Source organism: Leucoraja erinacea, chromosome 2 (genome assembly GCF_028641065.1).
Source record: "Leucoraja erinacea ecotype New England chromosome 2, Leri_hhj_1, whole genome shotgun sequence".
Taxonomy (NCBI): domain Eukaryota; kingdom Metazoa; phylum Chordata; class Chondrichthyes; order Rajiformes; family Rajidae; genus Leucoraja; species Leucoraja erinaceus.
In genome coordinates, this window is record NC_073378.1 from 33285808 (window position 1) to 33298915 (window position 13108).

The window sequence follows — 13108 nt, forward strand, 5'->3', positions numbered from 1 at the left end:
TGGAAAGTCCATGAAGCGCCTGCTCCCGATTCCCCGGGCCCGACTCCGGGAAAGGCCGCTCCCATCCATGATGTTAGGCCGCATGGTAAAGTCGCCTCTCCGTGGAGGAGGGAACCGAAAGCGGTTTCCCCATCTCCCCTCCCCCCCACCCTCCACATAACACATACCGAGAGACACTCAAACTGACACTAGACACACCAAAATAAACAAAAAAAGTAGAAATGACGAACACGCTGCTGGCAGGGCAGCCGCCTCGTAGCGCCAAATTTCATCATGGTATGAGTTTATTGCACCTTTTATCATTTATTAGGTTGGAAATTTGGAAATGTAACTGCTAAGTATTTATTTTTTGTAGGTGTGCTAAAAATGGCTACACATCACGCTGGTACCATTTATCTTGTGGGGAACATTTCTGCAATGAATGTTTTGACCATTGTTACCGCAGGTAAATTTCTGAAGATTTTGCCTTTTTTTTAATTTTACCATTAAAAAAAAATAAAAATGCTTAACATAGCTTTGAGAGACTTGTAGGCATTCCTGTTTTTAAGCCTCTCCACCTTGAATGAGGTCACAAAATGTTGTATTTGGACTAGTCTCCTTAATTATTTTGGAAGCCCGCAGTTTCAAATTCAATGTTTCCAGAATGCTAAACTTTTGGGATTGATTCCACAAATGACATCAGGATTGCTTGACTGGTGGTGGGAGGAAATATTGAGGATTGTTACTTCCAATTGCTATTCAAGAGAGGTTGGATAGATCTTGGGCACAGTGATGCTACTGTGGGCATCATGTAGCGGTGATGTTCCTAGACAATTTGTAGTGTCGTGTATGACCCTCCAACCCAAGTTTCAAATTTCTTACCTTGCATTTTTTTCTATTGATGGATTGTTGTGTCTCTGTATTGATGAACCCTTAAAACCATTTGTTCATCTCAATCTTTGATCACTTGTATAAGAAGAAACTGCAGATGCTGGAAAATCGAAGGTAGACAAAAATGCTGGAGAAACTCAGCGAGTGAGGCAGCATCTATGGAGCGAAGGAAATAGGCGACGTTTCGGGTCAAGACCCTTCTTCAAGTCTGATGTGTGGGGGGGGGGGGTTGGTGGAAAGAAGAAAAGAAGAGGCGGAGACAGTGGGCTGGGAAGGGGAGGGGAGAGAAGGACAAAGCAGGGACTACCTAAAATTAGAGAAGTCAGTGTTCATACCGCTGGGGTGTAAACTACCCAAGCGAAATATGAGGTGCTGCTCCTCCAATTTACAGTGGGCCTCACTCTGGCCATGAAGGAGGCCCAGGACAGAAAGGTCGGATTCAGAATGGGAGGGGGAGTTGAAGTGTTGAGCCACCAGGAAATCAGGTTGGTTATTGCGAACCGAGCAGAGGTGTTGGGCGAAGCGATCGCCAAGCCTGCGCTTGGTCTCACCAATGTAGAGCAGCTGACACCTAGAGCGGCAGATGCATTAGATGAGGTTGGAGGAGGTGCAGGTGAACCTCTGCCGCACCTGGAAAGACTGCTTGGTTCCTTGGATGGAGTCAAGGGGGGAGATAAAGCGACAAGTGTAGCATTTCCTGCGGTTGCAAGGGAAAGTGCCAGGAGAGGGGGTGGTTTGGGTGGGAAGTGACAAATTGACCAGGGAGTTACGGAGGGAGCGGTCTCTGCGGAAATATATGACTTGTTAGTTTTGCATCTTGTATCTTCAACAAGCCCCAACTCATCCAGCATTCTTGTATTTTATCATATCATCTGTTTATTCGGTAAATCTGTATATTTTGGAGCCTTAACAACTTGTATCCTTTTATTTTAAGCCATTGCATTGTCTGTAACGTAGTTCTATGTCTGCAACTTTCATTATCTTTCTGTGTTGCTTTATCTTCAACCATCTCATGAATGTCTCTACCTTGCAAAACCATTGGCGATATCCTTAATTATTTGTTGAATCCTTCATTTTAACTTTTGTGTATGTTCCTTTAAGTTTCACATTTGGACCCTTTTGTACTGTTTTTAATTAAACCTTTGGCCATCCCTTCCCGATCTTGCTACGTTTGTGTAGGCACAATTTCCTCCTCATTTTGTGAACCAACTTGATTTCATTTCCATGCAGAATAAATTTATAATGCTGGTATGGCATGGCTTTCATATATATGTTATAGAATGTTGCCACCTGCTAATGGACAGTTGTAATTCTACTGAAATTGGAGTCCTGATTTTGATTTACTTCATCCTAAGAGAACTGAATTAAGAAAACAGATTGACTGCTTGAATTGTAACAATACAAGAAATAAAGCCACTTGATGAGGCCATTTGACTACTCAGTCCTACTCTGCTGTTCAGTCTTATTCTAGGCCTAGGTTCACATTACCATTCAATGCCTGGTGTTTAGTATAGCTGCTGGAACTTTGCCCTCTAATCCTGTAGTCCAGTCATTTATTCTTCATTTACTCACAAAGCTGGGCCCTTAAAGCAGCCTTGCTTATATTGATTGATAAATTGCCTAATTTACCAATTTACAAACCAAATTTCTCAGTTTTAAACTGTATTTCCCCTGTGACTTACTCACCTTTCCCTGTGGCTTCAGCCAATTAGCTCTTCTCCCTGCTTCTCTTTGTTGCTGCTTGTTGCAAGATCCACGTAAGCTCTGGGCTAACTCTGGATGCTTTTTGGCGCTCTTTTTAAACTGCGGGGCGGGGGGGGAACTATGTATAAACACTGTTGTAGTTCCTACATGGTGAAACCAAATGTATAAAAATACCCTTTATTAAAATCTGACAAAGTGCACTTTAACCACGTGTGATATTTTCTATTACAAATCTCAAATTGTGGAGTACAGAGGCAAATAAATAAATGATGGGTCCTTGTCCCAAACATTACGGAGGGCACTGTGCTACCGTCAAATAACCCAGTCTCTCCATTTAATTTAAATAGTATGAAGCTTCACACGGAAGAGCAATATTGTGCAGCAAAAACACAAACTGCTAGAAGAATTCAGTGGGCCAAGCAGCATGTGTGAATGCAAAGGGATAGTCGACTATGCACGATCTTGGACCGAAACAAATCTGCCTCCACAGATGCTGCTTGACGGGCTGAGTTGCTCCAGATTATTTCTGCTGTCCTCTTGTTGGGACTTTGGCACTGATGGATGGGCTAATTCCTGGGACATTGAATGTTACTCTATTGATTCCGAATATACCTTTAACTTGTTTTTTAGTTATGACATAGGAGTTCAATAAATTTTCCAATTAACCGAGTGAGCTTAAGGGAGGAAGGGATACAAGGTCCTGGTGTATTTAAAGGCATGAAGGGATACAAGGTCCTGGTGTGTTTAAAGACATGAAGGGTACTGGACTTGGGTGGGCCCCATGCTGAATCATCTGGATTTCTGACCAATTGGATAGTGAGTTATCAAGATTTTACTCTATTTCATTAGTATTATGTTCGATGATGAAAACATATTCCCTTTTACTAATGTATAGTGTTTTATTGTTCCTTAGCCATAAAGATGGATATGAAAAATATGCTACCTGGAAAAGAATTTGGACCAGCAATGGCAAAACTGAACCTAGCCTCAAAGCATTCATGTCTGATCAATTGGTCCCTTTCTGGGTAAGTTCAATAAGTAAAAATAAGTATTCAAGTTAGTATTCTGATGCTGATTGAAGAAGGGTCCACAAAAAAAATTACACCCTATTAACTTTGACGAATTTAACATTTTTTATTGTAAACTAAACAAGGGTAGAGCTGCAGAACTAATTATGAAAGTGAGTGACTGTTGATCGGTTAATTTGTAATATTTTCAGAAGTGTATCTTGAAGTAAATGCCTGTATGATAGAAGGTAGACAAAAATGCTGGAGAAACTCAGCGGGTGAGGCAGCATCTATGGAGCGAAGGGAATAGGCAACGTTTTGGGATGAGACCCTTCTTCAGACTATATGATAGATACTGATTTATATATGTATATTTTACTGCTATTGAAAATTCCCATTGGAATTAAGAACTTCAGTTGGGGAAAAACAAACTGAGGAATAAACCTAAGGGCATAGATTACCTTGACATCATTAGCACTTTTGGTTATTGCCAATTTTTGTTGTTTAAATAGGTTGAAATCTATCATTGCTCAAACAGTTGCGACCACTTCACAGCCTTTTCTCGTGTCCTGAAATGAAAGTTTTCCCACATTTATAATGTTTCCTTGATGCTGGTCAAATCAATACTCTGAATAAATTATACATTGGTGTTTCTGCACCAATTGATGACATGTGATTGGTTGTTTGTAACAGGTACAATGTTCAAAGCCCAATTGTGCAAAATGGCGCCAATTAACAAGAGATATTCAGATGACAGCATCATCAGCAAAAACATACCGCTGTGGCATGAAAACCCATACTACAGTTAAGGTAAAGGATTACATTTATAATCAAGTATATTGATACTGGAGGTTTTTGATAACATTTTAGTGTGGTGAGAGGATGTTAGTGTGTTGATTCATCATCTTCTATTGCATGTTTTGTTCTGCTCTTGTTATTTATGTATATTTTCAGGTAGCCATTTTAATTCAACATGTATCTTGTAAGATTACAACTAAGTTCTCTGTTGAGCGTCAATCAACATTCATTTAATCCAATTTTTGGTGAAATGCTACAAGAACAGTTTAAAGAAGGGGATTGCTTTTATAGATTGAGTTTAATGTTAGCTTCCGTAGTTTAACAACTACCCTCTAGAATAAATTAAATGGCTTAAAAAATTTAAGCAGTGAGATTGAATGTATGAAACAGTAATCAATTTATATTTGCCTGAATTCTATGCTTTCCATAAATTCCATTTCTTGTTTGAAAATTGACAATTGAGTGGGTTCATCAATAAACGGGAATTGGAGCTGTACATTAGTTTAGTTTAGTGTACAGTACAGAGACAACGTGGAGATATAGCGTGGAAACAGGCCCTTTGGCCCACCGAGTCCACACCGATCAGTAATCCTCGCATATTAACACTCACACCGGGGACAATTTACATTTATACCAAGCCATGCCAATTAACCTACAAACTTGTACATCTTTGTAATGTGGGAGGAAACTGAAGATCTTGGAGAAAACCCACACGGTCACAGGAAGAACGTATAATCTCCGTACAGACAGCGCCCGTAGTCGGGATCGAACCCCGGTCTAGGTGATATAAGCACTGTAAAGCAGCAACTCTACCGCTGTGCCACCATGCAGCCCTGGTTGTTGGGTATTGGTGTTTATTAGAAGTAGCCTTATTGAGAAGACACTTGGATACTTGGATACCCATTCATTATATAGTAGTGTGGCATCTGTAGATGTACTGGGAGTGGGCAGCCTGCCATTATGTTTGATTTGGATTGGTAAATAGTGGTACGAAAAGATGACGGATGTGTATGGGTATTAAACAACATTTGCTTTTAAATTTAACGTTACTATTTAACAAATGGTGAATAGAGAAGATTGAGAACCATAGAACAATTAACATGCTGTCTGTTATAACCAAAATGCCTGTCTTTTATTAAGGGCATCATACCTGAACACTCAACAGAAAATTATGTTATTAGGTTCTAGTTAATATGGTTTTACAGGGAGTATCCTATTTGACTGTTTTTTTAAATGAATCCAATGAAAGGATACCAATGGATGTAGAATATCTGCATTTTTTAAAGGCATTTCATAATAATACACTTAAGTGGGTCTGTCTTAAAATAGAGGTCTCAATGACATTTTAGTGTGGCTAGAGTATTTGATAAAGGGGACAGATAGTTAAAATTAGTTCCTTTTTTGTTAGCAGGGTGGTTTCAGTGGGTCGCCACAGGCCCCTGGGATATTCAGAATTTAGGTAAATGGATTGTGCAACTTACCCAAGATTGCTCTTCATACAGTGGTAAGTGGGAAATTGAGGAGGACTTGCTCTGCAAAGAGGTTGGATAAGTTGAGGAATTGAGTAAAAAGGTTAAAGATGGAGTGTAAGGTGGGGAAATTAAGTTGTAGAATATGTTGATCTGATGAGCATGTGGACATGAGGAAAAAGGTCAAATATGATCTTACTGAATATCCAAGCAAATCTCTGAAGTCATTTGTGTTTTTGTATTCTTGTGCTCAAAGAGAAAATGTATCTTGTCTTTTGCATCCATTCAGAGTGAAAATACAGACCCCTGCTCTTTGTCCGAAGACTTGGTAAGTGTAATGGTTACAAGCCAGGAGCTTTGTATCACCAATGAACAACCCTAGGATGCATTTATATAGTGGCCTTAACATTGTGAAATTTACCCAAGGTATTTTGCAAGAGCATTAATAAATAGAATTTGCCTTTGAGCCACAAAAATATATTGGGACAGACATGTCAAATTGGGACAGACATGTCAAAAACATTTGTTAAAGTAATAACTTTGTAAGAATGGTAGAGTGGTTTAGAAAGGTTTAGTATTGAATCTTTGTGTCTAAATGAATGAACGTATGTTACCAATACAAATTGGACCAGGCCAGAATTGGGTAGGGTGGTGATTGAAAAGGTTTGTAAAACGAAAGAAAGGTCTATGGAATAGAGCATGAGGATGTGGAAGGCTTTGAAATCAATGAGAATTTGGAAATTGTGTGTGGGACTGGGTATTTATTTAGTTGAGTGAGCATTATGGCAGTGCTGGGTGAACAGAAATTCAATGGGAGGATACGAAAACTTTGAATAACTTTATATAGGGACAGAGACGTTGTTGAGTGCAGAGATACTCCATAAAAAAACAGCACATTCTGGTGAGACTCAGCAAGTCAGACAGCATCTGTTGGAAGAGAAACGGTTAAAGTTTCAAGTCTGAGACCCTTCAGAATTGAAGTTAAGTAAAACACATTAGTCTTAGTACAGCAGCAGAGAAGGTTGGGAAGGGCAAAGGGTGGAACGAGGAGGATGTATGTAACAAGGTGAAACGACTGAGGGTGAACCTTGTGTCTTGTTCAACCTTAGTGGTTTCACCTTATTGTGGTCATTTCCTTTGTTCCAGCCATTGCTCGCTCACAAAACAAATTTGCTTTCTCCCTTTTCTCATGAGTAAAGGTCTTCGACCTGGAACGTTAACTTTTTTTTGTTCAACAGATGCTCCCTGACCTGTGTTTTTCCAGCATTTTCTGGTATTTTTATTTCAGTTTTTCAGCATCTTCAATGTTTGTTTATTTTCATAGGAATGCTTGTAGTTTGTAATTTGAATGCTTTGATACCGTAGAGCAGAAGTGATCATTAAGAGTGGGATATGCTGATTACATATACATTTTATACTGTATAATCAGCAACATTGCCAACTTTGTACTTTCACTTTCTCTAATCAACAGTATTTCAATGGCCTTATACAGATATTTCTGTGTATTGCAGAATGAAAAACATTTGCCATTTAGTATGGATAATGTCTGAAAATGCGAAAATGTTTCATCTGACTAATCTTAAAAATCGAACCCATTAAAGAGTCATCTCTGATGAAACCAGTTTGAGAACATGTATGGGAAAATCATTCTCAGTTTTGAAGATATCTAATAACACCTTATTATGGGTGCTCACATGTCCTACCATGGCTGTAATTTCTGGAAGATAATAAATCTGCTGGTCCGGTTGGGGTTTCCGGCCGTGCCCTTTGACTAGCTGGCAGGAGTATTTACTAACATCTTTAACCTCGTCCTACTCCATTCTGATGTTTCCACCTGCCTCAAGAAGACCACTGCCATCCCGGTGCTAAAGAAGAGCAAGTGCATGCGACCTTAATAACTACTGTCATAATGGTCCTGACATCCACCACCTTCGAGAAGCAGCTCCTAATGAACCTCAACTCCAGCCTCCCAGGCACCCTTTATCCACTGTAATTCGCTTACCTTTGTAACAAGTCCATGGCAAATGCTGTCTCCCTGGCCTTGCACTCATTGCTGGGAGATCTCAATAACAAGGACATCTATTTATTGACCACAACTTTGCCTTCAACACCATAATTCCGACCTAGCTCATCTCCAGATCTCTTCTCCAACTGGATCCTCGAATTCCTGACCTATAGTCCACATCCTCCGCGATAACTGAATACCAGTAGGCTGCAAGTATGTGTTTCCAGTCTCTTACAATACTATGCACTGATGCCTGCAGCCAATTTTGCTCTAACTCTGTTCACAAGTTTGAAAATGACACCACTGTAATGGGCCAGATTTCAAACAATGGCAAAACTGAGTAATAGATTAGGGGTCAAGACATGAAACTCTCCCTCAATCAGTGGTGTTAAACTCCAGGTTCCTGGACATAAAAATCAGCAACAATTTGTTCTGATTGATGCCACGACCTCTGCTTCCTCAGAAGACAAAGAAAATTCAATTTTACCAATTTCTACAGATGCACTGTAGTAAACAGTCCATCGGGTTGCATCAACTTGGTTTAGCAACTGCTTTGCCCTAGACCTCAAGAAATTGCAGAGTTGTGGATACAGGATGCAGCCCAGTCCCATCATGCAAACCAGCCGCCCCCCTTCTTGTTATTGACTTACTATGCTCCTGTGTGGAAAGCAACTAACACGGTCAAGGACCACTCACACCCTGGTCACTCCCTCTTCTCCCATCTGCCGTTGGGCAGCAGATATAAAAGCGTGAAAGCATGTACACCGGATTCAGGAACAACTTTTTCCCCAGCTGTTATTACTGAATGGACATCTCATAACCTAAGGGTGTAGACTGATCTTCCAACCTACCTTGTTGCATCCCTTGCATTCTTCTCTCTGCACTTTCTCTGCGGCTACAACACTACATTTTGCACTCTGTTCATTTTTCTCTTTGCACTACCTGTTTTACTTGTGTGTGGCTTGGTTAGTATTTGTGTATGGTATGATTTGTAGACATACTATCTGGCAGCATCTGATGTTGACCCGGTTGAGAGCTGACCTGAAATGTCACCTATCCATGTTCTCCAGAGATGCTGCCTGACCCATTGAGTTACTCCAGCACTTTGTGTATTTTTTACGGTATAATTTGACTGGATAGCATCCAAAATAATGTTTTTCACTTGGTACACAAGACAATAATAAACCAATACCAATAACGTTCTTTTGATGGTCCAATATCTTTTTGTGCTCAATTGCTTAATAATGCAAGTTCTAAGTTTGAATATTGGGAAATATGTATAATGAATATCTTAAAATGAAATGGTTATTATCTTTTGAACTTCAAATAATGGATGTTTGTTGCCCCATTGTGTGTTTCATGAAAGCTGATCTATATTATAGACAAATGAACTTTCAGATTTTTTTTCTATCTTATAATTTTTCAGCGAGTGGGTGAAGTTGAAGATAACAAGTGGTACTCGATGCTAATTGTGCCTCCACTACTGAAGGACAGCCCAGCTGCCCCCTTTCTTGGTGCCTACTATCCGGACTGTGTGGGCATGAGTCCCTCCTGTGTCAACACTAACCGTTTCCACAATGAGTACTCCAGTATGAAGATGAATTCATCAGAGCAGAGCAAAACCATTCAGTCATCAGGTGAGATGTTAATTAAACTAGCTACTGAAATTAACATGTCAACCCAACAATTCTCCTTAGATATTGGCTTTGTGTCAGTCATATCAGATTAGATTCCGAAGCAGTATTTGAAAATGGGGATATTTAAGATAAATAGAACTTTATTGTAAAACCTGGCAAAAAAGTTTACGCTGGTTATATCTTAATTCCACAACTTGCCCAAAATGAACGATCACTTTTGTAAATTTTTCCTTCATCAAAGTCAAGTCAAGTCACTTTTAATTCTATAGCACATTTAAAAAACAACTCGTTGACCAAAGTGCTTTACATTGGTGCAGGTACTAACGTTGTACAAACAGTGGTTCATAGATTAAGTACATACATACATACATACACACAGCCCTCCCTCAGAGGATGTCAAGAAAGGCTTCAGAGTAAAAATAAGTTTTAAGTCTCGACTTAAAAGAGTCGATGGAGGGGGCAGTTCTGATGGGAAGAGGGATGCTGTTCCACAGTCTAGGAGCTGCAACGGCAAAAGCGCGGTCGCCCCTGAGCTTATGCCTAGACCGCGGGATGGTCAGTAACCCCAAGTCGGCCGATCTGAGGAACCTGGAGGTGGTGTGGTGGGTAAGCAAATTTTTGCTGTAGGTGGGGGCAAGCCCTTGTAAACGTAAAGAAGGAGCTTGAAATTTATTTGGAACCGCACAGGGAGCCAGTGGAGAGAGGCCAGAATCGGGGTGATGTGGTTCCTTTTTTGGGTGCCCGTCAGGAGTCTCGCTGCGACGTTTTGGACCAGTTGCAGGAGGGACAGGGTAGACTAGCTGATGCCAGTGTAAAGGGAGTTGCAGTAATCGAGGCGGGAGGAGATGAATGTGTGGATGATCTTTTTGAGATTGGATGATCTATTTCAGATATCCACAGATACTGTGTGTAATTATTCTATGAATATTCTTCACCCCAAATGCACAGGTAATTTTCATTAAACTTTCTACAAATAAATTGTCTTGTAATTATAGCCCGTTCAATACAATTGCCAATTTACTTCTCACACCATAACCCAAAGGTGGAGTCCTCTTCCTTGTGAATCATGTTGGAGTGTTTCAAACGGTCAAATGTTACTTTTCACCTCCTCTAATTGATTTTTCTTTTTGGAATTTTATTCCTTCCACATCTGATTCGCCCTCTGCCCAAAATTGTTTGCCTTTTCAGTTGTTCCTCTCCTTCAGTATAAATCTTTAAATTATGTTGATGGTTTGTTTCTCCCAGATGGTCCGAGATGTTTTGATGACCTCATTACACAGCCATCAGTTTGGAAGTGAAGCAAATTTGTGTACCAAATATTTTAAATCCAGATCTTTCACAAGTAGATTCAACTAACTGAGTGTGCGGTTCTAAATGTTTTCAGTTATGAACAGCTGATGTCATTCAAACTATCGTGCTATATTTTCTCTTGGGGAGGTGGAAGGGGGGATTGAATTTTGTTCCAGGTTTTAAGAAGGCTAGTACTTCTTCATGCTATGTTTTGGATTCCATGATAATTGAAAGCACTAAGATAAAGAAGAATTAAGAGGCAGAGAGAATGGAAAGGTGTTTTGGAGATGTAAATTGCAATCCAGCAATAAATTGGAAATAAAGACAGAGCATGAGAGTATTTTGGAGCATTGACATTTTTGAAAATGTTCAGTTCAGTTTAGAGCTTTCCAATTTACGATGCTTCGACTTACGATATTTCAACTTTATGATGGTAGAAACGCTGGGCAACGGCAGCGAGCCACAGCTCACGTCCGGTCACGTGATCAAATTGTATTAAATGCATTTCTGACTTACGATATTTTCGATATGCCAGGGGTTTATCCGAAAGTAACCCCATCATAGGTCAAAGAGCAACTGTAAAGCGTGGAAACAGGCCCTTCGGCCCACCGAGTCCGCACCAACCAGCGATCCCCACACATTAACACGACACACTAGGGACAATTTTCAATTTACACCAAGCCAATTAACCTACAAACCTGTACATCCTGGGAGAAACCCATGCGGGTCACGGGGAGAACGTACAAACTCCGTACAGACAAGCACCTGTAGCGAGGATCGAACCAGGTCTCTGGCGCTGTAAGGCAGTAGCTTTACTGCTATGCCATTGTACCGCCCCGTAGTTAAGAGACAAAATAGTTAAAAGATTGATTAATGCAAGAAAGAGTTACCTGGGACCAGTTAACACATATACAAATTTGGGTATGTGTGATCCTATTGAAAACCAACAGATTTCATATATATCTTTGTTTGTTTTGTATGTTTGTTTTGTTTTAATCTAATGTTCTTATTAGGATGCATTGCACCCATTGAATAATGATACACAATGCTGAGGTGGTTAAGTAAACCTGAATTTAATTATGCAGCTTTTGGTAATTTTGAATCCTATTCAAGTTTTAGCACCATTATGAAGTACCGATTCATGACCAGTGTAGAGAAAACGTATACCTGATCAATAACTTTGAATTTTCTGTGTTCGGTTGCAGGAATGAGTCCTTATTTTCAACCTTTCTATCAACCCAATGAGTGTGGAAAGGCCCTTTGTGTCAGACCAGATGTGATGGAACTGGATGAGTTGTACGAGTTCCCTGAATATTCCCGGGATCCTACAATGTACTTGGCATTACGGAATCTAATTCTGGCTCTTTGGAACATTAATTGCACAGTAAGCCTTGTGTGGATAATGTTGTTAGATTTCTCTTGGCACCCATTCCACCCTTTTATCTTCCATTGATGCTTTTCTCACTTAGTTCCACATTTCCCTCAAAATTCCTTCAATTGTATCTACTGAGTGACCACAGCTATCCTCTTGTTGGCTTTCCACATATTACCCCAGGCCAATGTGAAGGCGGCACTGGACAGTCTACTTGATTGTTAATCCTCTTGAGACAACATACCCTGATGCACTATTTATCATTGTCATTGATTTCAATCGGGCAAACCTCAGGAATATACTCCCCAAATAACAACAGCATGTCTCCTGCCCCATGTGGGATGTTAACATTCAAGACCACTGCTACACCACCATCAAGTCATAGAATTATAGTCAGAGAGTTATACAGTGCGCAAACAGGCTCCTCGGCCCAATTTGCCCATGCTGACTAACATGCCCCATCTATACTCGTCCCACCTGCCTGTGTTTTGCCCTTGATCCTCTAAAGCTATCCTATCCATGCACTTGTTCAAGTTCAAATTTATTGTCACTTAACCAATTAAGGTACAGCAAAATTTGAGTTACCATACAGCCATACTAAGTGAAAAGAACACAATAGACAATAGGTGCAGGAGTAGGCCCTTCGAGCCAGCACCACCATTCAATTTGATCATGGCTGATCATCCCCAATCAGTAACCCGTTCCTGCCTTCTCCCCATATCCCCTAACTCCGCTATCTTAATACACACATGAAATTTAACATAAACATCCACCACAGTGGAATTAACATTCCTCACTGTCATGGAAGGCAATACATTTCAGTAATCTTCCTCCTTTGTTCAAATGTTTTTTAAACATTGTGATATTACCTGCCTCGCCTCCCTTCTCTGGCAGCTTGTTCCATATACCTACCACCTCTGTGTAAAAAACAAAAGTTGCCCCTCAGGTTCCTATTA

The 13108-nt window shown here is 40.2% G+C and overlaps 1 protein-coding gene across 2 annotated transcripts in view; it reads left to right on the forward strand.

The window, feature by feature from the left end:
* LOC129708736 (lysine-specific histone demethylase 2) overlaps positions 1-13108 on the forward strand; it is a 67237-nt gene that overhangs the window by 23342 nt on the left and 30787 nt on the right. For both annotated transcript variants that reach the window (XM_055654705.1, XM_055654696.1), the window contains 6 exons: positions 356-445; positions 3488-3599; positions 4275-4391; positions 6138-6176; positions 9280-9490; positions 11986-12164. In XM_055654705.1, coding sequence (XP_055510680.1) covers positions 356-445; positions 3488-3599; positions 4275-4391; positions 6138-6176; positions 9280-9490; positions 11986-12164 — 748 coding nt within the window. The remainder of the gene's footprint in view (positions 1-355; positions 446-3487; positions 3600-4274; positions 4392-6137; positions 6177-9279; positions 9491-11985; positions 12165-13108) is intronic.